This window comes from Sus scrofa, chromosome 4, assembly GCF_000003025.6.
Source record: "Sus scrofa isolate TJ Tabasco breed Duroc chromosome 4, Sscrofa11.1, whole genome shotgun sequence".
Taxonomy (NCBI): Eukaryota; Metazoa; Chordata; class Mammalia; order Artiodactyla; family Suidae; genus Sus; species Sus scrofa.
In genome coordinates, this window is record NC_010446.5 from 94804743 (window position 1) to 94831840 (window position 27098).

Here is a 27098-nt window from a genome sequence, read left to right on the forward strand (position 1 = left end):
CCTAGCATGGCCACACCTGTGATGTGGGTCACGGCTGCAGCTTGAATTTGATCTCTGGCCTGGGAACTTCCATATGCTGTTTGTTGGGGGGGGGCAAAAAAGAAAAAAATGAATGAATGAAAATGCAGTAGAGACGATCTCCGGAATGCTGCCCAAGAAACTGGTCACCATGGTTACCTCCAGGGAGGAGAGCTGGGGGAATAGATGTGGGAGGGAGATGTCTTTTACTCTCGGAATCCTTTACTCTAGGCATATATTATCTAAACCAAAAAAACCAAAAACAAAAAACCAAAAACAGAGAAAAAAGAGTTAACTCAGAAGTGTGTGGATGAGCTGGTCCCTGGCAGTAGGCAAGGGCCACCGCACACACCATCTCTAGGCCGGTGTCCTAAGAGAAGAAGGGGAGGGGAGGGCAAAATCCAGGTCCCTGGGTAGAGCCCGGGGACACTCTGAATAAGCCCTCTCGCGGAGTTCCCTTCGTGGCTCAGTGGTTAATAAATCTGACCAGGAACCATGAGGTTGTGGGTTCGATCCCTGGCATGGCTCAGTGGGTTAGGGATCCGGCGTTGCCATGAGCTGTGGTGTAGGTTGCAGAGGTGGCTTGGATCCCGCGTTGCTGTAGCTCTGGCGTAGGCTGGTGGCTACAGCTCCAATTGGACCCCGAGCCTGGGAACCTCCATAAGCCATTGGAGCAGCCCAAGAAATGGCAAAACAAACAAACAAAATGAAAACAAAACCAAAAGATGAATAAGCCCTCTCACTGGCTCTGTGGTCATGGGGGGCTGTGAGTGGGCACGTCAGTAGCCAGAAGCAAGAGGATGTACAGAAGAAGCAAGATGGCTGGTGTGTACCTACCACTGGGAGTGATTCAGGGAGAGCATGTGTGTCGGTGGCTGCCAAGGGGAAGCAAAGAGACTGTGTGGCTCATGCTGGCTGTTTGTGTCCCATGTACTGTCATAAGCCTGAGGGACATGTGTGGCTTTCTTTTGCTGCCTTGTGTGTGAGCTGGAGCAGCAGAGCCTGACTTCCTCTGTAAACTGGGGACCAGCATCAGCTCAGTGCTTTTCCCAAGATCTTCAGGGGTAGGGAGCTGGCCAGACCAGGTCTTCTATTTCAGTTCCCCGTCCCCACAGGCAGGGCCTCAAGAAGAAGACCCCACCCAGGCTGGACTCCTCCCTATCTACACGTTGGGAGGAACCTGGCCTTTCCACCCTCCACCCTCCCCACCCAGGCACCAGTGAGTCAGGAAACCTGACTTTCCATCCGTTCTGTCCAGGACAACCTCCTTCCCACCCTGGCTCCCAGACTCTTCAGTGCTGACTTTTTCTGATTCCCCTGTAGATATTTAGAACTTTCAGTCTCAAGGCCTATTTATTGTATATAAAGTTCAGTGATTCTCAAGCAGAGCTGCTAGGGGAGCAGCCCATTCCTGGTACCGAGAGGGTGTGGTAAGATCAGCCATCTGGGCTGGTGGGCTCACTGTGCCAGGCTTGGAGGAGTGCCAGTTCTGACTGGGGTCCTAGCCAGCAGGCCAAGCTCCTGTGCACCTCCGGAGGTGCACCGGAGGTGGGGGCTGGGATTGGAAGCCCAGAGATGAGGCGGGTCTGACAGGTGGCACGGACTCAAAGCAGGATCACAGGTCACTGGCTGCTTGCGGCCCATGCTTGGTCAGGCACAGCAGGCCCCAGGAGTCCTGATGGGGGCTGGGCTGGGTGCTGAAAAAGAGAATGGGAAGCTGAGAGGCAGGCTCTGCCACAGAAGCTGCAGCCAGGCCTCCTGTTTCTCTGGCTTGCCTCGCCCACCTGAGCGCTGCCGGCCATGGTGCCGGCGGGTAGACAGATCCCTGCTGCCATTAATCCAGCAGCTCTTTGATACACCAGCAGCAGAGGAGGATGTAGGCGACTTCCTTCAGGGTCCGCTGCAGGCTCTCCCATCCTGTGCCCATCTTCATGACAGGCACCCGGAGTCCAGTGTCTCGCAGGACCGCTCCGAGGGAAAAGGGTAGGGCCTGGGCTAGGGGCTGTGTCCGGGGCTGCATGTGGGCAGCAGCTCTGAGGAAGGGTGTGGGAGCTGCTTCTAGTGCCTTTTATCAATATTGTCCCCACCCCCCTCAGACCTCATGACTGGGACAAAGGCCCCAGGGTCTAGCACAGGGAAGGTTCTGGGCCAGAGAATGGGCTGAGTCAGCCCCTGTGCCCAGGGATGGCGGGTGGGGTTTAGGAGGAGGGCCTGGCTACTGCATCTTTCATCCTCCACAGCCAGGCCAGCTCAGCTTCCCTTCTTCCAGCCTTGGGCCTTGAAACCCAGGATGCCCTATCTGGCGGTCCCTTCCCCCAGGGGTTGGCACCGCTCCCTGCTCCTGCCGAAGCTGGCGCTGAAAATGATCAGTGAGAGCTCCTTTCAGGCCGGCTCTGTCCTTACCACCCCACCCACCCCACCCCCGGCCTCTTAGAGGGAGCACTGCAGGCCTCGAGCTGCCAGGGCCTGGCCCACTCCTGCTTCTCCTGTCCCCCGGAAGCAGGAAGACACAGCCAGGGCAAGAGGCATAGGAGAGACGGTTTATTGACACCCCAGACAGAGGTTACACCCCAGGACAGCTGCCTTCCCTGCCGCCTGGAAGGGGCAGCGGTGGGAGGTCACGTGCGCGAGTTCCGCTCCTCGTCTTCGTTCTCCAGCAGGTAGGCCGGGCGGTAGGTGGCCTGTCCTCCGGGGCTCAGGCACTTCAGGGCTGGGTTCCGCACGGTGTTCTCCCGGCTGCCCAGTGATGTGTAGCTGGAGTGGGGGGAATGAAGAGCACGCGTGAGTGTGCGGGGCGCGGCTCTCCTGGTGGCGGCACCCTCAGGCTTCCACGCGCCCATCCTCACCCCCCCCAACACCCTTACCCTCGGTCATATAGGATACAGTACGGGACAAACAGCTGCCTCAGAAAGTCCCAGATGTCTCTGTAGGTCCAGTCCTGGGAGGTCAGAGAGTCAGAGAAGAGTCACAGATACTTGCAGCTCCCACACCTGCCCCCGGCCCCTGGGCTCTTCTGGTCCCTTGGCCTCTGAGGGAGGGCCTGCCCTCTGATTCTCTGGTACATCTCGTTCTGTGTAGGCCAACCAGTGAGAGAGACAAGGCTTTCGTCCTGTCCTCTCCCCTGGCATGTACGTGCCAGGAGGACAGGGAGGGACCACGTCTGTGTGGGCCTGTGCTGTCCAGAACTTTCTGCGATGATGGCGATGTTTGGTATCTGTGCTGACATGGTGGTCGCTTGCCATGTGGCTAGTGCACATGAAAGAAGGAACTGTGAATTGTATTTAATTAAAATTATTGAGATATAATTCACAGGCCATGAAATTCACCCTTTTAAAGCATACAATTCAGTTTTTTTTTTAAGTAATTTGTATTTCCCTTTAATTAATTATAATTTGAGTGTAACCCAATGGCTAATGGCCACCCTGCCGGATGGGGCAGGGGTAAGTCATTGTTCTGTCTATATAGGAGAAAGCACGATGCCTGCCCTGGAATTAGTGCTTGAGAAAATTTGGTCAAAGGGATGAATGAACAAATAGCACAGCCTTCCTGAGATGATGGGGCCATCGCATTAAGCCCCAGGGTCTAACCTCCTCCACCTCAGGAAGCCAGGGTGCAATGACTGCTAGGGGACATGAGAAGGTGGGGGGGAGACACATCCTCTTCCCCATACCAGCAGCGGGTTGATGCGCATGAACGAAGGCCAGCCTGGGTCGGTGGGGCTGAAGGGGCAGAGGCTGCAGGAATAGGGGTCCGTGCGCCGCGTGCCCATCAGGACGGCCTCCAGCTGGGGGTGCCGTGCCTGCAGCTCGCTCAGGGCCTGCTTCATGTCACCCTCAGCCTCCAGCACCTGTAGATTGTACCTGAGGGGGAGTGGCGGGGATCAGGAGTGGGTCCCGCCAAGCCCCTCGTGGAACCCAGACCTCCAAACCCTGGTACCTCTTGATGGTGTCCTGTAGAAACTGCTCCAGCTCGGGGAAAGGGGAGATGCTGCGGATATAGAGAATCTGGAGGGGCTCTCGAGCGTCAGGGTGTTTCCTGGGGAGGGGGCAGAATCCAGAGGCTTGTCAGCTTGTCTGCAGAGCTTGCCCTGTTCCCTTTGGCTCTTGGAAAGCACACCCTCCCCTTCTCCCCTTGCCTCGTCCTGCCCATCCATCAGAACCCACTTCCTCTGGGAAAGCCCACTCTGACCTCCCACCCCTCCAATCTGGAGTGCACACCCGTTTCCGGTATGTAAGCCTTGCCTCTCCCACAGGACCGTGACCTCCCCGTGGTCAGGGACGGTGGCTTGTACATCCATCCATCTCCAGGGCCAGGCACGTATCAGATGCTCAGTAAATACGGTGAGGATGGAACTCAGAGGTCACTATGGCCACCTCCCTCCCAAACCCCACCCAGACACCCCCTTTCCTCCCTGCTCCTCGGGATGGGGAACTAGAACACGGGGCAGATCTCTCTCTGGGTCTTCCCTGCAGGGGCGGAGCTCACCTCTGCACAGCGGCGTGGAAGAGGTGCAGGAGGGCGGTGCAGTCCTTGCCTCCGTTGAAGCCCACACAGAGCTGGGTGAGGCTGTACCGAGCCAGGGCAGTCTCAATGATCTGTAGGGCGCCCGCCACCTTTCGCCCCAGAGAAGACCCTGCCAGGCAGGCAGGGAAGAGGGCATCAGGCAGATAAACACATGGGGGTCAAAGAGTGGGGGCGGGGGCCAAGCTGCCCTTGCTTAAAATCCTTTCATACCTTTCCAGTGTTCCAGATTTCTTCATCTGCCCACCAGGCCCTGCAGTCTGCTCCTGCCTGCCATTCAGCCACACATATACCGCACTCTCACTTCCCCAGGTATCTTCCCTCTGGGGGTCGTGGTTTCTTTCCATTCTCCTAAACCTCATGTGGCTTCTTTTCAGACCCTCTCTCAGATTGCTCGTGCCAACCTCCTGGGCTGACCAAGTCCTCCGTTTTTTTTTTTTTTTTTTTTTTTAATTTTATTTTATGTCTGCGCCCATGGCATGTAGAAATTTCCAGGCTGGGGGTAGAATCCGGGCTGCAGCTGCTGGCCTATGCCACAGCCATAGCAACGCAGGATCCTTAACCCACTGAATGAGGCCAGGGATCAAACCTGCATCCTCATGGATACAAGTCGGGGTTCTTAACCCAATGAGCCACAACAGGAACTCCCCAAGTCCTCCTTATCATTCAGCTTACATGTCACTCGCCCAGAGAAGCTTGCTCTGACCAGATTAAGGCTGATTCCTTGCTGTGGAGAACCCACCCCCCACCCCCCACCCCCGCCCCACTGACATCTCATGCACCATTACCGGTTTAACATTTACCGCTCCTGTTAAACTACCTGTCCAGAGTAGGGGATCCCTCTGTCCTATTAAGCTGTACCCCCAGCACCCAGCACAGTGTTGGTGAACGCAGGTACTCAATTGCTATTTATTGGGAGAATGAATGCATCAGCTGTAACTATCTATCTTCTCCTGGATCTGCAGGGTGCCTCCAACAGCCCTGCGTTCCTGGGACTGAGGGTGGCACCAAGGGTTTGGCCCCTACCTGACTCAGTGAGTTTGTACACAGCCTCACTGGCCTGCTCCACGGCGTTGGGGACATAGGGGACCAGCGATCCCTGAGGCAGGCGGGCAGTTAGGTAGGCCAGGCATTCCTCCAGGGGCCCTTCTTCCTCCGAGTCCAGTGTCAGCTTCACCTGATAGTAGTTGCTGCCCCAGTCAGGGTAGGAACCCAGGCCAAGCCTGCGCCCAAAGTGGGCCTGGGCCTCAGCCAGGATGGGGGCAATCGAGGCCTCGTCAGCTGCCACATACAGCTCCCGCAAGTGGAACTGAACAGCCGTGTTTTGGAACAGTCCCTTGAGCCCCTCCAGCACCCGCCGCAGCAGCTCCGGAATTCCGGGGAAGAGGTAGACGTTTCGGACAGAGACCAGTGGGAACCTGAAGGGACGGCCTGTGCGAGGGTCTGTGCCATAATGCAGGCGGGCAGAGGAGGGCACCCGCGACAGCTTCTCCCAGCCTTCCCCTCCTAGGCCTCGGATGGCCGCTTCCAGCTCAGGGTGGGGCTTGAGCTCGTCCCCAAAGGCCTGTGCTACTGCCTCAAAGGTCACATCATCATGGGTGGGGCCGATGCCCCCTGCTGTGAGGACGTGGGTGAAGCGGCTGGAGAAAGACGTGACCTCAGCTGCAATGGTGGCTACCTCGTCGGGCACAACGGAGACTCGGCACACCTGGACCCCCAGGGAGCGCAGCGTCCGGCACAGAAAGTAGGTGTTGGTGTCCTGAGTGTGTCCCTGGGAGATGGGGGGTGGGGAAGACGAGTGTGTCAGTGCTGTGGGGATGAAGGGCAGAGGGGGAAGGAAGGAGGCTGCATGTGCCTGGGGGTGGGGCCCTCTGCTCTTGGGGGGACACCAGCCCTGACTGGGCACAAGAGTGGCAAGATCCATGTGGAGTCAGGGATGATGTGAACCACCTTGGGCTTCCATCTCTGTCCTTTGACCTTGACCTCATCTATGCTTCTGGATTCAATCATCAATCGTACATGGACAGCTCTTCCACTTCCTCAGCAACTCTGACAGTTTCGGTCTCCTGGTTCCAAGTGCTTCCTGGGCATCCTTCCCCCAACCCAGGCTGTTGTCACCTTGGTCAATGGCATCCCCAGATACTGTCCACAGCCAGTCAGCCCCTTCATGCTGTCAACTCTACTTCTGAAATGTGTCTCTCCATCTGCTCTCTTCTCTTGTCCCTCCTGCCACCAAACAGGTCCTTGGCACCTTTCACCTGGACAGTGGCGACAGACCCCTGGCCAGGCTCCCGGCCTCCAGCCACAGCGCCCTGCCCCATGCGTCCCGAATAACCTTCCTAACGTGTCACTGTGATTGCATCACTCTTGGCTCAAAAGCCATTTGTTGTTTCCAACCCTGTACAGAATAAAGTTCAAATACCTCTGCAGAATATTCGAGGCCGCCTGTCTATGGTGTGTATGCACTCTTCCTTTCCAGCTCCATCTCCTTCTACTTCTCCACAGAGTTTAGCGGTTAAGGGTGACTCTGGAGTGAGAATCGGGTTGGAATCCCATCTACCACTTTTTAGCTGCTGTTCCACATGGGTGAGTCTCTCAACTCTGAGCCTTATTCTCATAATCTATTCATTGATATTGACAGTAAAAATACCCACGTCATGGGGTTGTTGTGAGGATCAGTAAAACCACACAGGCCATGTAATAAGCACGCTGCCAGGCCCTAGTAAGCACGTAATAGTACTACTGTGAACCTGATGCTCACCGTGACCTCTCATGAGACTTCCTTGATCATTCAGAAGGGATTTCTCCCTTCTGGTACTTTCCTTCCATCCCACTTAGCTACTCTGCTGAATGCCTCGGATCATTTTCCAGTTAGGCTGGCTATAACTCTGAAATAATACCTCCTGTATACATGGGACTCCTTGTCATTTTTTTTTTTCCCACCACCCCACTGCATATGGAGTTCTCAGGCCAGGGATCAGATCTGAGCAGCAGTTGTGACCTATGGTCCAGCTGCGGCACTTCTGGATCCTTAACCCACTGTATCCCACTATGCCAGCCAGGACTGGAACCTGTGGCCCAGCGCTCCAGAGAAGCAGCCGCCTATCCCCGTTGTGCCACACCCGGAATTCCTCCTCATCATTGCTGTTAAAGCCTCTCCTCCCCTCCCACACAGCATGGCTAATTATAGGGACTTTGCTACAAGTTTTTCAGCAGAGTAATTGAATAAATGAAGGTCACTCTTCCTGCAATATACTGGACTCACTCCAGGACCCTACGGTAGCAAGGGGGGCTCCCACCCTGGTTCACCCTCCCTTAACAGAACGTGTTAGGAGAACGCTGCACCCTCCCCCCTCTTCTGTCCCAGACACACCTTGAGGATCTCATCTCCAACAATGATGATGCCCGCCGTCACGCTGCGCCCTGGGGGAGGTTCAGAGGCCCTAGATGCCATGGTCCTGCCTTCTCTGCCCCTCCGCAAGGCCCTCCAGTAGCCACCCAGACCCCAAAATAGGGGTCGCAAGCACTGGGGGCCCGCCAGATCTACAGGGCACTGGGGGTCATAGCCTGGGAACAGGGGTTCCGGGGTCGAGGGAACCTGGAGGAGCCAGAAAGGACAATAGGGGAGAGCAGGAGTGCACCGTCTTCCTCATTAGGCCCTTGACAATCGACTCCTTTACACCGGCCCCTTTAATAAACCTGCTCTCAAACCCTAGCCCATACCTCTTTTTATGTTTTCTAGGCTCGGTTCTAGTCTCCTGAAAATGTTCCCTCCAGAACATCTACCACTTTAAATGTCTTCTGCCCGCCGAACTCGGCTCCTCTAGGGTCCGCTCTACCTTGCGCATCTGCGCCTTTAAATAAATGTCTCTTCTCTTTACCGCACCTGTTCCTTTAAATGTCTACCTTAGCCTGGGCCTTGGCCCCTTTAAATGCGTTCCCTCCCTCCACCCCCAACCAGAACTCAGCCCCTTCTTCTGCAGCCTTCCGCACCCTTTCCAGCCCGGAATACTGTCTCTTCCCGCCACGCTTCAGACTACTGAGCTTTTCCAGGTTCTCACCTGCCTCTTGCCCTTTCACCGGGTCTTTCCCTCTCTCCTCCTGTTTCGGGGCAGCTTCCGTACTCAGAGTCCCGCCTTAGACTCATACCTACCTCGTATTAATTGGTCATTTTGGCTGTCGCTCAGACTACTTCTAAGGGCCCATTGGTGTAGTCGATCATCGCTCGAGAGCTGTAGCCAGTGGGCGGGAGTAGTGCTGGGTTGTTATTGGTGACAACCACGTGGTCACCCCTTACCCGGAAACGTGGGGGCTGGCCTTCAGTCGGGGGCGGGGCTTCTTTTCCCTCGGGGCGGGATTTGGGGCGTCTCTGGAGTGAAAGGAGCGATGAGGGGTGCAGGTGCTTTAAGGGCTTTGGGGTTTCCTGTCTGGTGGTGGAAGTAAAGGGAGGCTTGACTCTAATCTCCTTTCTGTGTTCATATTTCTTTTTTTTTTTTGGGCCTGTCTTTTTAGGGCCGCACCTGCGGCATATGGAGGTTCCTAGGCTGGGGGTCCGACTGGAGCTGTAGACGCCGGCTTACGCCACAGCAACGCCAGATCCGAGCCGCGTCTGCAACCTATACCACAGCTCGCGGCAACGCCAGATCCTTAACCCACTGAGCGAGGACAGGGACCAAGCCCGCGCCCTCATGGATGCTAGTCGGGTTCGTTAACTGCTGAGCCACGACGGGAACTCCTGTATTCAGATTCTTGTATGCATATCTGTTATTCATTAACAGATGACTCATTCTAAGGGGTCAGGGGCTAATATCAGAGGGGATTTTATATTGTAGCAGATGGAAGTTGCACGGACACCAAAAAAATTGGCAGCATTGCCTGTGAGGTAGCAAGATCCTGGAGGTGAGCTTTTAGTGTATGGAACTTTCATTTGTCCCTGTTATAAACAATAAAGCTAATTACTTAAACCTCTTCGACAAGAAAAAGTCTTGCCCCACCTTGTTCCAGATGGTTCTTTAAACATAACCTCTCCCAGTTAATTGGTCTTGTGGGTACAAGTGAGGGCAGTGACTAGGGAGTGCCATGTGTCTATTTTGGATTATCATATTATTCTAGCTTCCTCTTATTTCACTTGCTTTTAGTCTAAAAAGTACTTCTTAAACCCTAATACTCATGAATCATAAGGGGGGGCCTTTTTAATGTGCTGATTAAATCTATGGGATTCTGGAGGTTTAGGTGGGGCTTGAGATCTGCATTTAACAAACCCTCCTGTCATGCTGACGACACTCTTTCCTAAAAGTCTAAAATTCATTCATCTGGAGCACTGTTGAACCACACCTGGCCTGAATTTACTATCCCAAACAACCGCAGAAACACCACAGTGAATGGTAGAGCCAGGCTTCTAGTCCCTTCTTTCTCAATAAGCCCCGTGTTTCTTCCAACTCAAAGAATCTCAGCTCAAAAAGAAAAAAAAAAAAAAAAAAAAAAAAAAAAATCGGGCTTTCCCAATTACATAAGCCATATGCGAAATGATCTGTATTAGTAATAACGATATGTGACACTCCCCCCAACCCCCAACCATCAGCTCTGGTCCCATCCTTTACAGCGGGTTCTCAAGCTTAAAATGTGCATCAGAATCACCTAGAGAGCTTGTTAAAATGTCACTAGGTCCAACCCTCAGATTCAGTGGGTACAGGGTGGAGCCCAAGAACGTGGACTTCTGAGTTTCCAGGTGATACTGATGCTTCTCTACCAGGGACCACACTTGAACTACCGCTTTAGGAATAAATGAATGGAAGACCGGCAGAAGGGAGGAGGTTAATTCCCCTTACTTAGCACTACTGTTAAAAGTAGTGGGTTAATTCTTGGGCGACATGTTTTCTTAAATAGCCACAGTTTACAATTATTTTCTCAAAGGTTAGTGCTGTAACTACCTGTATAAGAATACTTGAAATCCCCTCATCCAGGCCACACCCTGGACCAATTATGTCGACTTCCTTGGGAAAGACTCAGGCATCAGCACTTCTAAAGCCACCCAGACGATTCCAATGCTCAAAGTGAGAACCACTGAAAACACCCCTAAACCAGTGTGTGGAGTGAACAGGCCATAGGTGTGCCCGAGCCTTAGGCTGGGCAGGAAGTGAAGTGCACTAGCAGCCTCTGGCTGACAGGCCCCTCTCATTACCCTTGTATGCTCTTCAAAAATCAGAGCTATCTTAGCAGCATCCATGACCATAGAAAACAGTTCATTTGTTTTGATGAGATGATGTTGTCCCTAGATAACCTCTTAGGCCTGTAGTTAGAAACGTATTTCAGTAGCTGTTTGACAGCAAAGTCTGCTTAAAGTAGATTAAAAACCAGTTACCTGAGGTTGAAATAAACCTCATTATCTGCAAAGAGCTGAGCTTCATTATCTCACCGAAGGGCATGTAATTAGAACCACGATAGTGAATGGGATGGAGGGGGGAGAAAAACCTTTATAATTAGACAATTAGATTATAAAAACTTCCTCTTTAATCAAGGCTTGTAACATGGAACAGATTTCTTGAATAAAATGGAAAGCTTCCAATACATTGAAACATAAATCACCATACACACAACACCTGGCGGGGAAAAAAAACGAAACAGCAAGTTTACACAATCCTTGTAACAGCCATGGTCTTATTCTCAGATGCTTCCTCCATCTGCCTAGTGTATTCTGGATACAGAGTTTACATTGGTTTGCAACCCAAAGAGTACTCATCCGGCTGGGCCGTGGTCCTGTTGGCTCTGCTTAAGGAGCAAAGCAGTCATCAGCACAGTCAAACAGTGTATAGAACATTCTTTAAATATCAAAGTGAGAAACAAGAAGGCAACACAATAATGTCATCAGAAAAACGTTAGCAAGTGAGGACAGCTGCGTAAAGCTTGAGGCTGAAAAAAATGGCTCCCCAGCTTCATTTCTTTGGCTTCTTGGGCAGTGGCCGCCGGAACAACAAGATATGAGGTTCTGAAAAAGTGAGTGAAATCTAAGAGACAAGCTCATATGATCCTATGCACAACCTATAGTGTCATCTGCTCCTACTTCCCAGCTATCACCCACTCAGATCTTTGTAACTAAATTAAGACTTAAGCATGTGACCTAAGATGCAGACCCAGAGGCCAGGCCTGTGTACCAAGTACAAAATTATTAACATCGTTTCTCTTGCTATGTTTGTACAGCCCCAGGGTGTCCTTTATTAGTTTTGCCTGGCAGTTTGGTGTCTGGTGTTTTATCAAGAAGTGTACTTTTCCTTGGGTTTATCTGGAACACTTCCAAAAATTCACTTTCCGATGGAGAGTGAAGCAGGGGCCATAACTTCTACCAGGGTATATGTGGCCTGAAAAAGAGAGCACCCTCTGACTGAACTAGATTAAAGATTTTTTTCAGTGACAGGTTGGGTCTGAACTTCCCAGATACGTTCTTATTTTTGGTCACTTCTGTTTTTCTAGATAGCTGGTGGGGTAACGCAGTAAACCACCCCCACCTTCCCCTTATTTCTCTGGGCCATGTGATCTTATCATTCCTTTATTCCCACAGGCCTACATGATTGCTTTCTGCCAGTGCACTGACCTGGTTCATGGATCATATAGTGGACCCATCCCTGACTCTGCTGAACGCCAAGGTTCCTCCATTCAGATTCAGACATCAAATGGGTTTTAGGGACCAGCTTGGCTATGTCCTTGGGCAACATGACGTGCCTGTAACAGAAACATGGGAAGGCGGGGAATTGGTTTCATTACCGGGTACACTGTCAGACGAGTGCCTGCATTTACAACCAAGAGAGGAAAGGAAAGAAAAACCGGTTCCTAATGGCAGGGAGTTTGTATAATCTCACTGTGGGGCAGAGGCAGCTAGAAAATAAAGGCCACGTTACGTAAATTCTTACAAAAGGATATTAAAAAGTACAAATTAATGGATAACACCAGTGAAGGAGCACCTAAATTCCAGGCACTGCCTCAGCCTTCTCGGAGATTACAGTCTTCTAGTTGATTACCCTAGAACAATATAATGGGAGCCCCACAACACACACAGTGTTAATAATTAAAGGCAGTTTTGCACAGGGTTGGTAAGGAAGGGAGGGACATGATTTCATGGACAGGAAAGGCCTATCAGGGAGTACTGTATAGAAAAGCCAATACAGGAGTTTCCACTGTGGCTCAGGGAAAATGATTCTGACTAGTGTCCATGAGGACGCAGTTTCAATGCCTGGCCTCGCTCTGTGGGTTAAGGATCTGGTGTTGCCGTGAGCTGTTGTGTAGGCAGCAGATGCTGCGGCGTGGGCTGGTGGCTACAGCTCTGATTCAACCCCTAGCCTGGGAACCTCTATATGCTGCTAGTGCAGCCCTAAAAAGCCAAAAAAAAAAAAAAAAAAAAAAAAAAGCAGCCAGCACAAAGGCAGAAATGTAAATGTCTTCTCCTTTAATTTTACTTTCCTAACTCTGAAGGGATGTGCCATGAGATTTCTTTTGGGAAACTGCATGCTTTCCTAATCAAGCATAAGTCCCTTTCATGGCAAAGAAGTTACTATTCTGATTTGGATTGGGCTGACCCAGACAGACTTTAGCATGTTCAATGAAAATGTACCGAATGCTCTCTCTGTGCTAACAGATTTTTTTTTTCTCCAAAGAGACATTTTTTTTTTTTCTTTTTAGAGCCTCACTTGTGGCCTATGAAAGCTGCCACATCCACAGCAACTCAGGATCAGAGCAGCGTCTGGGACCTAAACCACAGCTCATGGCAATGCCAGATCCTTAACCCACTGCGCGATGCCAGGGATTGAACCTGCATCCTCATGGATACTAGTCAGGTTCATGACCGCTGAACCACAACGGGAACCCCAAAGAGTCCATTCTAGTCTAAATATTTGAAAATAGCTTACATCCTAATAAGTCCCTGGAGTAAAGACTGGCTTCCATACCCATTTAGACAAAAAAAAATCCCAATAGCCCCAAAAAACAAATAAAAAAAGCAACACATAATAAAACCTCTTCTCTTAAACCAGGTATCACTGCCAAGTCTTACATATTCCAGGGGAGGAAACTAGTGATGTTCCCCTAGCCCTTATAAATTATAAGCACCTAATTTTAGTTAGCCTCCTTTAGATGGAGAGGAAAACAGGTGAGGAAAAGAAAGTTAATTAGGTCCAAACAGGGCTCGGGGTCTTTTCCCAACCATGTGGCATACATATAGTTATGTATTTGTTGGCACACTCCAAGTTCTCCAGAGGGCCCAGAGCCCTGCACTAGGCTGCAGAAGAAATACAAAACAACCAAGCTTCCAGGTGTTTTAAGTATTACAATTAACACAGATTGGTGGAATGCCAACATTTGCAGAACTCCTTTTCTTCCCTAATTTTCTAATCTAGAATTATGGTTAGGATTTATCAAATGCAAACTCTGGAGCGACTCACTTTCTTCGCTGTGCTTGGCAAGTCCTACTGCTCCCATCACAGCCTGTACAAAGTTCTATCATGCCAAGTACCACCTTCTGAGTATTTCCACAGACTTAAAAAAGTTTTGGTGAAAGCAGGCACCATGGCTTATCCCTGCACTTTAGCACAACATCTGAAACCTATAAGCTGTTTCCCAAGTAGATGCCCTTCAAATATTTGAAGGTCATCTATTAGGTCCGTATTAAGTCTTTACTCAATGCTTCTGGCCAGTTTTATTCCACTCCTGATCTTCAAAGCCCCCTTCCTATAAAACAAGCCAGACAACCACGCTCCTTTTCCAAGAATTAATGAACACCACTCAGGCTCTCTCAGAACTCCCCTCACTTTGAAGAGGCGAGGAAAATTCGAGCTTCTCCCGACCCCAGAGGCTCTGTGGTGTTGCGGTGATACAAGCAGTCTCAAGAAGTCAAGTTCAATCTGCTGAGCAAATTGGAGAGAATGATCCAGAAACCCTCAAGAGTGGGGATGGTCAGCACTCTAACCACGCCCACCTACGCCTCCTCCCCACGGGAGAGCTTACTACAAATTCACTACCACTTTTAGGCTTTTTTGAGCGACCCCCTACCCTTAGCGCATGCGCCTTACGCTCAAAGCGCACACCCATTCCCGTTAACCTCTTGCGCATGCGCCGACTCTATACCTTCGGTCCCTGTTACTAATTCCTCGTGCCCACACTTGTCAAAGCTCACCACCTCGATACTGCCCCCGCGCCGGCACTAACCGGTACTCGAACTCCTCGTCGTCGTATTTGTCCGAATAGTAAATTTGTTTGTGCGACATGATCGCTCTGCCAGAGGACCGTCAACACCGCACCGCCAACCTCCAAACAACTCCCAGCAGCACGCGCTCCCACCCTCTTTGGCCTCGCTTTCAAACACGCCGCCCGCGCTTCCTATTGGTCCGCCTGGCGGAAGGCGGGACAACTCCACTTCCAAGCCTTCGATTGGCTTAGATTTGCTTCTCTTCAGGTCCTTATTGGAGTGCACTGCTTAAGTTTCTAAAGAAAAACGTAGGGCAAAAATAGGCCTCTTATAGGCTATCACTGCCCTGTGAGCGTTCTCGCGCATCATTGGCTGATTTGGGAAAGTGGGACGGGTGAAGGAGGGACGATGAGGTAGAGGGTCAGGGGTTAGTAAGGCCGGAAGTGAGTGCAATAAAGTTTCTCCAGGGAGGCCGGGCCCGGGGAGAAAGTTGGAGCGGCGACCTAAGGAGGCAGTGGCGTGATCCGGAACCAAATCGACCCGCGGTGCGGTGCGGAGACCCCATGAAGCCCTGGTGAGTTGGGACCTTTTTTTTTCTCCTTAGGCGAACCTCCCCTCCACCCCGGAACCCCTCTCCCGGGACCCTACTTCCGGTCTTCATTTATAAGTCCCGCCCCCTGCGACCCCCTCCCCGGAAGTCCCACCTCCCAACTTCAGGGGGCTCCCTGAACCCCGACTTATTTTCCGTTTATTGTCCCCGACCCCACCCCGTCGCCCAGCTTTCCTGGAAGTCCCACCCCTAGACATGCTTCCAAGCCTTACTCCTAGAAACCCAACGTTAAGTCTTTCCAATTACCCGAAACCCCGCCTCGCGACGATTCTCCGCTAACTCCTGTCTGTCAAAAAGCCTATCTCCCCAAAGGGCAAAGCCCTGCCCCTCAAAGATCTGCTTGAATTCGTGAAGCCACTCCTCTCTAGGGTTTCCGCCCCTCTAGAAGCTCCGCCCCTTCCCTAATCCACGTCTGATCGCCCAGAAGCCTGGCCTCCTGGAAATCTCTGATGCACGCGTCCTAAGGGACCACGCCCCCTCAAGATCTTTATCCCTGTAGGTCCCAGGTCATCGCCTGGGGAGCTTTGTCTTCAGCCCCTGGAACGTCACCTGCTTACATTTCCCTGTTCTTTTTCTCTTTGGGGCCTCTAGCTCAATTTTCCTGAGCTCTCATGCTCCACCGGGTAGGAAGGCAAAAGTTCACATCTCTGGTTCTGAGAAGTAAGAGATTAGAGGCAGCCCTTGTCCTTATCCCCTTACAAGGGTGGACCTACTTGTAGGGGGCTGGACTTGGGGTTTGGCACGAGAGCGGGAGGGAGACTTGCTCATAGACTCCCAACCCCACTCCCTGAGTTTCCCTTCCCAGGACCGACTCCACCCCAGAAACAGCTGTTTGTCTCATACCTGTCCATCGTCGTCGTCGTGGTCATCGTCGGGAGCTGGGTAGGGCCATGGATTTGTTGATGTGCGACATGTGGGTGTGACAGAAGCGCAAATTTTCTATCACCAGAAAGTGGCTTGCAGTGGGTTAGGGAACAGTGTCCTTTTTGCTCTTTGATTTTTTTTTTTTTTTTTTTTAAGGGCCTCCTCAGGCCGCAGCATTTCTCTGGCTCTTCCCTTCCCCCTAACCAGAGTTCTAGTCTGGGCATTCCTCTTTCCCGCTTGCCCAGCCTTCCCTTCTGGAAACATTCCTGAGGCTTTCGCCATTTCCTGCTACTTTCCGCCGCTCTTGCCTCCTCCTCCCTACTGGGCTGAGGCGCCACACGCAGCTTCTTCCCCACACCCAGAGGCCAGGACTCTCAGTAGCAATCTCTTTTCTTCCTACGTAAATTTAAAGAGCCCTGCTTCCTCTCTTTTGTCTGACGATGCCCACACCTGTTGGTCATCCACGACCTCTGGATCCTGCAGGCAGCCACCAAATGCCTGCCTCTGAAGATGAGCACATCCTGGTGTGTGTTTGTGTGTGTGGAAGGTGTGAGGCTCCGGCAGCATACTTTCTTCATTCTCTCTAGGCCTGGGAGCTGAGGCCTTAGGAAAGAGAGCCATAGAGTTTCTTCCCAGGAGTGGCAAATGGAGTGGCAAAGCTCTCCTCCGTTGTGGACCAAGAGGAGGTGATAAGCACAGTGTCTGACACGTTCGAAGTGCTGGTGCTGTTGATCACTATAATCCTATGATTATTTGCTGTCTTTTTATCCTGGGAGATAAATTTAAGGATAGATATTCCGAGGCCAGCCTGGGGGGCTATATATATCTTTCACTCTTTATTTCTTGGTCACTTTCCAGCTGCCTCCATGGCCCCCTCGAGCAGAGCTGGCGTGAAGCTGTGGGTGGAAGGAATGGGTTTGAGACTGTTTCCTGTGTCCAGCCTCAGTCCTCCTTTTCCTGGCACTCCTTTCCCCTTGGCACAGATTGGTCTTCTGCCTACCCTATCCCTTCGTGGCCTGTAGCCCCCGTCCCCCTCCTCTTGGAGAACTGTTTCACTCTCCCCTCCCCAGCCAGACGCTGCCCCTGGCGGGGTGGGGCCTCGGGCTCTGTGGTGGATACCTGTACTCTCTAGGGTCCCTACGGCCAGAGGAGGGGTAGGAGCTTACCTGCAGGTCCAGGGCACTGACGTTAGTGTCAGTGCCCTGGCAGCCCCCACCCCTCCTACCCTTGATAACTTGCTTGGCTGCGGAAAGTGGTGGGGGGCTGCAGAAGGGTGCCTGGCATGAGTTGCTGCTCCTTGGCATGGTAGACGCCATGCAGAGAACAAGCCTCCACCAGCCTGTCGTCTGCTCCGGCTCCTGCCTGGTGGCTCCCTGATGCAACACCCATCATGATGATGAAGTAAGGGACTTCATTCCCTTACTTCACCAGCTCTGCCCTTCCCCTTGGCCCCTCTCTGCATCCACCGGGACCATGTCCTTCCTTTTCCCATTTCTGTAGCTCCCTCCCCGGCTGTTGCAGCGGAGGATGCTAATGACCGAGACTAGGGGGTGCTGGGGGATGAGGGAATCTGAGTGTTCGACCAGGACAGGAAGGGAAATGCTGAGCTCAGGGATCCCCTCCCTTTCCCACCCCCAGCTGCCTCTGTTTCCTCCCTCATTCCCCACTCCCCCCACCAGCTTCCTGCTCCCTTTGACCTGCCCATGTCCGGTTTGGATTGATCCAGACCTCCTCTTATCGCCCTCCTTTCCTTCTCACCCCTCCATCCTTCCCTTCCAATCCCACTCTACTCCTCCCTAGATTACATGTTGTTTGTACGGGGTGGGCCGGGGTGGGGGCGGGGGGGGGGACGGGGGTGGGGCGGGCGGTGGGGGCACGGTGCACTCTGCCCCGAAAGAGTTCTAGGTTGGGGCGGTGTTGGGGGCTCAGCCCCTCAGAGCCTGTGAGTCAGCACTGTCCACGGGATTGGTCTCTCCCCTTTGCTCCCCGCCCCTGGGGAGGAGCCAGGCAGCTCTAGGTCCAGCCTGTTCTCCTCTCAGCCAGAGAAGAGGCTCCACGCTGGGCAGAGATGGGGCCTGGAACTGTCTGGGTCTGAGCCGCGGGAGCCAGAGCCACTTGTCCCTCTCCCTCCCCAGGACCCTTGAGACCCCTGGGCCACAGAGGTCCGATCAGGCTAAGGGCCTGGGGATGCCCCCTGCCTGGCCCCCTTGCCCTGACTGGCAGGGGGGCCAGGCTGGGCAGCAGCCTCCCTCTCACTCCAGCCATGGATCTCCTGCCCCCCAAGCCCAAGTACAACCCACTTCGGAATGAGTCTCTGTCATCGCTGGAGGAGGGGGCTTCAGGGTCCACTCCACCAGAGGAGCTGCCTTCCCCGTCAGCCTCGTCCCTGGGGCCCATGCTGCCACCTCTGCCAGGGGACGACAGCCCCACCACCCTGTGCTCCTTCTTCCCCCGGATGAGCAACCTGAAGCTGGCCAACCCAGCTGGGGGGCGCCCAGGGCCGAAGGGGGAGCCAGGAAGGGCAGCCGAGGATGGGGAGGGGACCGTCGGGGCAGCTGTACCCGACTCGGGCCCCCTACCCTTCCTCCAGGACATGAACAAGCTGAGTGGAGGCGGCGGGCGCAGGACTCGGGTGGAAGGGGGCCAGCTGGGGGGCGAGGAGTGGACCCGCCACGGGAGCTTCGTCAATAAGCCCACGCGGGGCTGGCTGCATCCCAACGACAAAGTCATGGGACCCGGGGTTTCCTACTTGGTTCGGGTGAGTGAGCGTCCTCCCTCCCTGACCCCTTCAGTTCCTCTGCTCATGAGTCTCTCTTTTTCGCCCCTTCTTTTCCCCAGCAACTCCCTTGGTTTCCGTGTCCTGTTTCTTAAGCCTTTTGTGCGCCTTCTCTGATTCTGTAGCCCCTTCTCTTCCAGCTCTGTCTGGGTCCCCTTGGGTCCTGCGACTCCCCCACCCCTACCCCCAGCCTGCCATGCTCAGCACAAAGCCCAGGACAGGCCCTTAGTAAGTGTTGGAATGAGTGGCTCTTGAGTGACTCCCCTCCAGTCTGCTCCCCCTTTCTGGAGTTGTCACTCCATCCCAGCCAGGGCCTGTCGCTCCCCTCCAAATTCCCTCCCCCCACCCCCCACTGTGCAGGAGGTCCTCCTAGCTCGCCCTTCTCTCCTCACCCCCTATTGTCCTGCACTCTGTGGGATGGAGCCACGGGCAGCGGGGCAGAACTTCATCTCTTCTTCCCTGAGGGACCACGTAGGGCAGAGTCCTACGGCCCTTTGTGAAGAGGCTGGAGGGGGGCGGCTGACTCTCCTCCTCGCATCCCTCCCCTCAGTACATGGGCTGTGTGGAGGTCCTGCAGTCGATGCGCGCCCTGGACTTCAACACCCGGACTCAGGTCACCAGGTTCGTGGGGAGGCGGGGCCGAGAGCGCAGGGCTCCTGGCATTCAGGCCGGGAGGGGGTCGCTTGGTGGTGGTGGCTAGTGCTGGCTTGTCTTTGGGTGGGGAAGGCGATTTAGAGACAGGTAGGAGAGTCAGTCTAAGTCTCAATGAAAAGAGACAACTCTGACCCGGCTCCTTCTACGTATCCAGCCTGGGGAGTTGTGGGGGAGGTGGCAGAGGCAGCTGGCAGCTGGAGCTTGAGTGGAAAATGGGGGTAGATGGAAGGTTGCTGCCCGCCGCTGCCGCCGCCACCACCGCCGCCACCACCACTGCCGCCACCACCACCACCACCACCACCACCGCCTTTGGGAAGGGGCTGGGACATTTGGTAGCTGGAAGGGGGTGGGGCCAGACCCACTGAGGCCCTAACCCAATCAGCCAGGAAGCGGCCTCTCAGTGTCATCAAATATTAAAGGCCCTTAATTCAATCCACCACGACAAAGAGCCTGGAGTGCCCCTGGAGTCTGGCCTGGCCTTCCCCTCCCCCAGCCCTGTGGCAGCCCCAGCCGAGTGGGAGGCAGGCTCTGGGTCTGAGTACCCCTCTTTCCCCAGGGAGGCCATCAGTCTGGTGTGTGAGGCTGTGCCGGGTGCGAAGGGGGCGACAAGGAGGAGAAAGGTACCTGGGGTCCACGGCACGGGGGATGCTGCCGGGAGATGCGGAGGAGCAGGGGCAAGGCTAGTGTGGCGCGTGTGGGGAGAAGGGCAGGAGTGCGGGCGGTTTCCTGGTGTGGGATCTCCCAGCTTCTGAGACCTGGGGCCCTTCCCCAGCCCTGTGGCCGCCCACTCAGCTCCATCCTGGGGAGGAGTAACCTGAAATTTGCTGGAATGCCAATCACTCTCACCGTCTCCACCAGCAGCCTCAACCTCATGGCCGCAGACTGCAAACAGGTTGGTGGGGTGGAGTCAGGGTCAGGGCGGGGGGTGAGGGCGTGCAGAAACACCGATGGGAAGGCTCAGTGGGAACCTGGCCACGAGGGCAAGAACTTAGCAGAGAAGCCTTGGGCGCAGCAGAGCTGTAGGGAAGGTGTAGATTAGGAGGACATGGGTTGAGAAGCCAAAGGGACGCTGGGGTCCCGGGCCAGTGGTGGGGGGTGCCCAGTGGACCCTCAGGCTGCCTGACACCCGTCCTTCCCTTCCTTCTCCATCCTCTGCCCTAACCCTCAGATCATCGCCAACCACCATATGCAATCCATCTCGTTTGCGTCCGGCGGGGACCCGGTGAGTCGGGGAGTGCACCAAGGTGGTGGGAGAGGAGAGAGGGGCTTGGGATGGGGGGGGGGAAAACTGGCTAGAGAGGTGAGTGTGCTAGGACCGAGGCAATAGCTGCTTAGGGCCGGGTTTGAGGGGTCAGGACTGAGGTGGGGCTCTACCGTTGAGCTAACTGGCCTCTTCTGATTCTGTCTACCCCAGGACACAGCCGAATATGTCGCCTATGTTGCCAAAGACCCGGTGAATCAGAGAGGTGAGGCGTGGTGGGGAGCGCTGGGTGGGGCCGGCTGTCAGAGAGACAGGTGAGCAGGACCCGGGAGCTCAGCAGGGGCTCCTGCTGCGGAGAATGAGGGCGAGGGCCCCGTCTGTGCGTGCCCCCCGCCTTCCCCCCGAGTTCCCTGACAGCCTCTGCTGTGCCCCCAGCCTGCCACATCCTGGAGTGTCCCGAAGGGCTTGCTCAGGACGTCATCAGCACCATTGGCCAGGCCTTTGAGTTGCGCTTCAAACAATACCTCAGGAACCCGCCCAAGCTGGTCACCCCTCATGACAGGTGAGCAGGCGAGCGGTGGGGGGGGGCAGCTCTCGGGCTGGGACCGGAATTGGAAAAGTAGGTCTGCTCTTCCCACGCTTGAGCTCAGAGAGGAGCAGGGAAGGAAATAACCTGTGAGCCCCTGCTTCCCACTTCCTGCTATTCTTACGTTTCCTGAGGCCATGGGGAAGGCCTTTCGAGGCCCTGCCTGCTGCCAGGCCAGCTCTTCCTCTCGGGTGCCCGTGCTGGAGCTGTAGTCCAGGGCCGCCCGCTCCAGCTCTTCCTGGCTGGATGGGCTTTCCTAGTCCCAGCCATCTCTTTCTGGCCTGTCCCTCTCTCTTGCCCATTTCTCCATATTTAGTGCCTTCTTGCCCCTAGAAGCCATCAAGAATTTGGGCGAGGGAGCATGGCTCTTTCCTGAGATCCTTACCTCTCCCACTTCAGACCAGCAGTGTTGAGAATTTAGGGGAGGTTAAAATATTCCAGAGGGAGATTCTGTTGTGGCTCAGCGGTAACAAACCCGACTAGTATCCATGAGGATTCAGGTTCAGTCCCTGGCCTCTGTCTCTGGGTTAAGGATCCGGCGTTGCCGTGAGCTGCGGGGTAGGTCATGGCTTGGATCTGGCATTGCTATGGCTGTGGTGTAGACCGGCAGCTCCAGGTGCAATTTGACCCCTAGCTTGGGAACCTCCATATGCTGTAGGTGGAGCACCCCAAATAGTGGTGCTGCTTCCCCTCCCTCTTGGGAGACAGCATAACGATCGAGGGCATGCCTCTAAAGTCAAATTTGAACTTATGTCTCTCAGATTCACCACTTTTTATTTTATTTTTTAATTTTTTAAATTATTTATTTATTTAGTCTTTTGAGGGCCACACCTGTGGCATATGGAGGTTCCCAGGCTAGGGGTAGCATCAGAGCTGTAGCTGCCGGCCTGCGCCACAACCACAGCAACACTGGATCCTTAGCCCGCTGATCGAGGGCAGGGATCAAACCTGCATCCTCATGGATACTAGTCGGGTTCGTTCCCACTGAGCCACGACAGGAACTCCTTCACCACTTTTTTTTTGTTTGTTTGTTTGTTTTAGGGCCACACCCATGGCAGATGGAGGTTCCCAGGCTAGGGGTCTCATTGGAGCTGTTGCTGCCAGCCTACGGCCACAGCCACAGCATCGCAGGATCCGAGCCTCGTCTGTGACCTATACCACAGCTCACGGCAACACCGGATCCTTAACCGACTAAGCGAGGCCAGGGGTCGAACCGGCAACCTCATGGTTCCTAGTCGGGTTCGTTTCCACTGCACCACGACAGGAACTCCCTTCACCAATTTTTAGTTGGGAGACCAGGGTAAATCTTTTCACCCCCGACCCTCCCTCATTTTCCTCATCTACAAAATCGGAGAAGGAAATGAAACCTACCTTCTAGGGTTGCCAGGAGGAGGACATGATTCCATATATAAAACACCCCACGTCAAGCCTGCCCCTCAGGGATTGCGCAGTCCATGGCCGCTGTTCTCTTCTCCCTCCGTCCTCCCTCCCACGTGCCTCTCTCCTTCCTGTCCCTCCCAGGATGGCTGGCTTCGATGGCTCAGCTTGGGATGAGGAGGAGGAAGAGCCGCCTGACCATCAGTACTATAATGACTTTCCGGGGAAGGAGCCCCCTCTTGGGGGGGTAGTGGACATGAGGCTTCGGGAAGGAGTGCCCCCAGGGGCTGCTCGACCCACTCCCCCCAGCGCCCAGACCCCCAGCCACCTGGGAGCCACACTGGTGAGTTGCTTGGGGGGGAAGTGGGCTGGGCCCAGGACGGGAGTGGCTGGTTAGGGCCTCTGGCCTCACCTGATTTTTTGTCCCTTCAGCCTGTGGGGCAGCCTCCTGGGGGCGACCCAGAAGCCCGCAAACAGATGCTGCCGCCTCCACCCTGCCCAGGTAGGAAGGGGGCTGAGAGGGGCAGAGCCGGGGTGTGCGAAGCAGGGCGGGGGTCGCTGTAAAGCCTCCCTTTCTTCAGCAGGCAGAGAGCTCTTTGATGATCCCTCTTATGTCAACGTCCAGAACCTAGACAAGGCCCGGCAAGCAGGGGCCGGGGCCGGGCCCCCCAATCCTACTATCAATGGCAGTGCACCCCGAGACCTCTTTGACATGAGTAAGTGCGCCTCTGTCTTTCCTGCACCTGCCTCTTCCCGCTGGGTTCCTCTTCTTCTTTTTTTTTTTTTTTTTTTTTTTTTTTTTGTCTTTTTGCCATTTCTTGGGCCACTCCTATGGCATATGGAGGTTCCCAGGCTAGGGGTGGAATCGGAGCTGTAGCTGCCAGCCTACGCCAGAGCTACAACACCAGATCCAAGCCGCGTCTGTAACGTATACCACAGCTGACGGCAATGCCAGATCCTTAACCCACTGAGCAAGGCCAGGGATCGAACCCGCAACCTCATGGTTCCTAGTCGGATTCGTTAACCACTGAGCCATGACGGGAATTCCTGGGTTCCTCTTCTTTTCCTGCTTATCTGCTCTTTCCTTCCTGGCTTCCCCTCCCTGAAGGTCTGGGCCCTGGGCATGTGTCGTGCCAGCCCCCCTCCTAGCCCTCTCTCTGCACCCCCAGAGCCCTTCGAAGATGCCCTTCGGGTGCCTCCACCTCCCCAGTCGGTGGCCATGGCCGAGCAGCTCCGAGGGGAGCCCTGGTTCCACGGGAAGCTGAGCCGGCGCGAGGCCGAGGCACTGCTGCAGCTCAACGGGGACTTCCTGGTGCGGGAAAGCACGACCACACCTGGCCAGTACGTGCTGACCGGCTTGCAGAGTGGGCAGCCCAAGCACCTGCTCCTGGTGGACCCTGAGGGTGTGGTGAGTGTGGCAGAGGCATGGGTGGCGTGGCAGGAAGGACGGTGCAGCACCCTCCCGGGCAGCCCTGTTCTTGCCCTCACTGCTTCCTAGACTTGGCCCGACGGGCACCTCTGTCTGGGCCTCTCAGGTGCCTGGCCTCCCCTCTGTGGTGGCTCGGGGTTCTTTCCCTTCTCACATCCCTGAACCTAAGCTGCGTTCCCTTTAATCCTGGCCAGTCCCCAGCCCTTATGCCCATGAGAGCTAGAAGGTGCTCATTTCACCTGAGCCTCTCTTTTAAAAACATTTTTTAAATTGAAGTATAGTTGTTAGTTTCAGGTGTATAGCAAAGGGCTTTGGTTTTATACATATGTATATATATATATTTTTTTCAGATTCTTTTCCCTTATAGGTTATTACAAATTACTGAGTATAGTTCCCTGTGCTACACAGTAGGTCCTTGTTGGTTATCTATTATATATATTGCAGTGTATATTTATGAATCCCAAACTCCTAATTTATCCCTCCCCCTTTGCCCTTTGGTAACCTTGAATTTGTTTTCTATGTCGGTGGGTCTATTTCTGTTTTGTACATAAGTTCATTTCTATTTCTTTATTTTAGATTTTACATATAAGCGATATCATATGATACTATATTTTTCTGTCAGGCTTACTTCACTCAGGATGATATTTTTTTTTTTTTTTGGTCTTTTTGGGGCTGTACCCACAGCATATGGAAGTTTCCAGGCTAGGAGTTGCATCAGAGCTGTAGCTGCCAGCCTACACCACAGCAACGCCAGATCCGAACTGCATCTAAGACCTACACCACAGCTCATAGCAACGCCAGATCCTTAACCCACTGAGCGAGGCCAGGCATCGAACCCGCAACCTCATGGTTCCTAGTCGTATTTGTTAACCACTGAGCCACAACGGGAACTCCAGCTTCCCGATTTCTGGGCTGATGTCCCCTCTGCCTTTTCCCAATTCACCTATCTACTGCTCAATGCCATGGCTAGCTCCAGTTTCTTTTTCTAGGGAGGCCTCAGTCATCACGACTGACAGTCCTCCCTCTCCTGCCATCTTTTTCTCCTTCCTCACCTCTCTTGAATATTTCAGTTTGCTCAGTCTTGGGGACTGAGGTTGTATTTGACTCTTTGCCTGAATTGGCCCTCTCCCTTCCCACTTGCCAGGTTCGGACAAAGGATCACCGCTTTGAGAGTGTCAGTCACCTCATCAGCTACCACATGGACAATCACTTGCCCATCATCTCTGCGGGCAGCGAACTGTGTCTCCAGCAACCTGTGGAGAGGAAACTGTGATCTGTCCCAGTGCTCTCTCCCAGAAGATGCCCTGCGACTCCTACCACCCTGTTCCCTCTCAGGACCTCACTTGGGAGTGTTCTGTGGGCTTGGCCCTGCATAGGGCTGGGGGTAGTGTGGACAGTGGGTTCAGCATCCAGCTGAGGGAGAGGGTTTGAGTCAGGAGCCAGGGGTAGAGTCCTGCTTCTCCCCAAACCTCACCAAAGTATTAATGTACAGAGCGGCCCCCTTCCCTGGGCCTTTCCTGTGCCAACTTGATACCCCCTTCCCCAAGGTGGGTACTGGAGGCCTAGGCAGTGTGCCTCCTTGTGCTGGAACATGTCCTGTGGTGATTGGCCCAGTGGCGACATCACCCTTCCAGGGAACGGGGAATGAATCACACCTTTAGTCCACCCCTGGGCTCAGGGTACCCCAGACCCCTCTCACACCACCCTCTTTCCGAGCATTTAAACTTTGTGCCTTTGACCATCTGCTAGGTCTGAAGATATTTTATGCAAAGAGCTCTTGGGCCCCTGAAGTCAAGGACACGGGTGCTGACACCTTGGCTTCTGGGACCCGGTCCTCTCCTTGCTCAGCACCCTCTCCAGTTCAGGTTGGACGAAGAGAGGCAGGAGTGGCAACTGTCCCCTCTCCCCGGGGATATGCCACCCTTAGAGACTGCCTCAGAGCCCCCCTCTTGGCCAGTGGGGAGATGGACCCCTCCCTTGCTCAGTGCCTCCTGGCCAGGACCCCTGGCCCCAGGGGTCTGTATATAAACATTTCGTACACCCACCCCTCCCATGTTGCATGCATGTTATATCTACAGCCAAAGTATAGCCCTTCTTCCTGTAGCCTCTGCCCTGCCTCCCCCTGCTGGGGGGATAGGGGTGATGACTGAACTATCCATTCTCCCAGGTGGATTTTTGTGGAGGTGGGAACAGGGGCCTTGAGACTCTAAAGCAGTAGACAATCCCCAAATATCATTGGTAGATTTGGAACTGCATTTATTTTTTATTTTATTCGCCTATGTTTTAGGGCTGTAGATTTACTTTCCTCATTTGTTTTCCATAGCTTCTTCTTGAGCACAAAATGATAATAATCGGTAGCGTTTCTACATCACCTCTTTGACTCTTCAAAGCCCTTTTACAACTCCTGACCTTTTCCTCACCCCAGCTTGTGAAGCAGTTGGGACCGGCAGCAGCCTCTCTTCCACCGGAGAGAACTGAGTCTGAGTGTGAACTAGGACTAGAGAAACTTGGGCCTCCCACCACCAGGCCAGGAGGCACAAGTTGGGCTGAATTAGTGCTAGTTTCCCACGGGGGTCGTGGGGACTTTCAACCCGCAGTTTCGGAGTCCCTTGTCCAAGCCGGGCCCTGCCGCAAAGACAGAGAAGCCGGTCCTGCTCTGTCCTTAGGTCCCGTGGATAAGGGAGAAGCACTGTCTAAATCCTCGCCTCCTCTTTTATAAATTGTTTTTTTTTTTTTTTTTCTTTTTGTTTGGATGTCTTCACGGGTCTCACTTATACCAAAGGGGAAGAATCTTCATTAAAATCCATATTTCTTCTATCTCGGCCTCTTGGTCTCTGCCGCTGCCAATTGTCGGCTGTGGGCCCCTCGGGGCAGTAGGAGGTGGGAGGCCG

At 53.9% G+C, this 27098-nt stretch overlaps 4 protein-coding genes across 13 annotated transcripts; 1 reads left to right on the forward strand and 3 right to left on the reverse strand.

Annotated features, from left to right (window-relative positions):
• LENEP (lens epithelial protein) lies at positions 667-2433 on the reverse strand. 2 transcript variants are annotated; one of them, XR_002343430.1, is made up of 2 exons: positions 1803-2433; positions 667-1715 (listed from the first exon to the last, which is right to left on the reverse strand). XR_002343430.1 is itself a non-coding variant. In XM_021089755.1 (1 exon), the coding sequence occupies exon 1, from the start codon at positions 2036-2038 to the stop codon at positions 1853-1855; it is 186 nt and encodes a 61-aa protein (XP_020945414.1). In that variant the 5' UTR covers positions 2039-2433; the 3' UTR covers positions 667-1852. The 2 variants fall into 2 exon arrangements, 1 of the variants encoding a protein (XP_020945414.1); XM_021089755.1 differs by having other exon boundaries at positions 667-2433.
• FLAD1 (flavin adenine dinucleotide synthetase 1) lies at positions 2538-8770 on the reverse strand. Of its 3 annotated transcripts, none has more exons than XM_001929375.6 (8): positions 8601-8770; positions 7913-8137; positions 5566-6310; positions 4504-4651; positions 3955-4053; positions 3689-3878; positions 2883-2956; positions 2538-2772 (listed from the first exon to the last, which is right to left on the reverse strand). In XM_001929375.6, the coding sequence occupies exons 2-8, from the start codon at positions 7991-7993 to the stop codon at positions 2637-2639; spliced, it is 1473 nt and encodes a 490-aa protein (XP_001929410.3). In that variant the 5' UTR covers positions 7994-8137; positions 8601-8770; the 3' UTR covers positions 2538-2636. The 3 variants fall into 3 exon arrangements, with proteins under 3 accessions (XP_001929410.3, XP_003355186.1, XP_020945413.1); XM_003355138.4 differs by having other exon boundaries at positions 8533-8610; XM_021089754.1 differs by having other exon boundaries at positions 5566-8137; positions 8601-8678.
• CKS1B (CDC28 protein kinase regulatory subunit 1B) lies at positions 11027-14841 on the reverse strand. Its single transcript, NM_001243542.1, has 3 exons — positions 14731-14841; positions 12128-12255; positions 11027-11524 (listed from the first exon to the last, which is right to left on the reverse strand). Exons 1-3 carry the CDS (start codon positions 14787-14789, stop codon positions 11472-11474), a joined length of 240 nt encoding a protein of 79 aa, NP_001230471.1. The 5' UTR covers positions 14790-14841; the 3' UTR covers positions 11027-11471.
• SHC1 (SHC adaptor protein 1) lies at positions 13484-27024 on the forward strand. 7 transcript variants are annotated; one of them, XM_005663338.3, is made up of 14 exons: positions 15123-15284; positions 16126-16202; positions 18775-18942; positions 19511-19581; positions 20171-20234; positions 20387-20506; positions 20783-20836; positions 21029-21080; positions 21251-21377; positions 22923-23121; positions 23211-23280; positions 23360-23494; positions 23948-24186; positions 25352-27024. In XM_005663338.3, the coding sequence occupies exons 3-14, from the start codon at positions 18778-18780 to the stop codon at positions 25478-25480; spliced, it is 1425 nt and encodes a 474-aa protein (XP_005663395.1). In that variant the 5' UTR covers positions 15123-15284; positions 16126-16202; positions 18775-18777; the 3' UTR covers positions 25481-27024. The 7 variants fall into 7 exon arrangements, with proteins under 7 accessions (XP_003355185.1, XP_005663395.1, XP_020945403.1 ...); XM_021089744.1 differs by having other exon boundaries at positions 23363-23494; XM_003355137.3 differs by lacking the exon at positions 16126-16202 and having other exon boundaries at positions 13484-15284.

Coding starts and splice junctions, on each gene's coding strand:
- SHC1 (XM_005663337.3), top strand. CDS start 18,448: ATGGATCTCCTGCCCCCCAAGCCCAAGTACAACCCACTTCGGAATGAG. Junction 20,235..20,386: donor GGGCGACAAGGAGGAGAAAG/GTACCTGGGGTC, acceptor GCCCTTCCCCAG/CCCTGTGGCCGCCCACTCAG. Junction 23,122..23,210: donor GCCACCTGGGAGCCACACTG/GTGAGTTGCTTG, acceptor TTGTCCCTTCAG/CCTGTGGGGCAGCCTCCTGG.
- FLAD1 (XM_021089754.1), bottom strand. CDS start 6,463: ATGGATCTTGCCACTCTTGTGCCCAGTCAGGGCTGGTGTCCCCCCAAG. Junction 4,652..5,565: donor GTACAAACTCACTGAGTCAG/GTAGGGGCCAAA, acceptor CCTGCCTGGCAG/GGTCTTCTCTGGGGCGAAAG. Junction 2,773..2,882: donor TGTATCCTATATGACCGAGG/GTAAGGGTGTTG, acceptor CCCCCACTCCAG/CTACACATCACTGGGCAGCC.
- LENEP (XM_021089755.1), bottom strand. CDS start 2,038: ATGCAGCCCCGGACACAGCCCCTAGCCCAGGCCCTACCCTTTTCCCTC.
- CKS1B (NM_001243542.1), bottom strand. CDS start 14,789: ATGTCGCACAAACAAATTTACTATTCGGACAAATACGACGACGAGGAG. Junction 12,256..14,730: donor GACGAGGAGTTCGAGTACCG/GTTAGTGCCGGC, acceptor TTTCTGTTACAG/GCACGTCATGTTGCCCAAGG. Junction 11,525..12,127: donor CTATATGATCCATGAACCAG/GTCAGTGCACTG, acceptor TCACTTTTTCAG/AACCTCATATCTTGTTGTTC.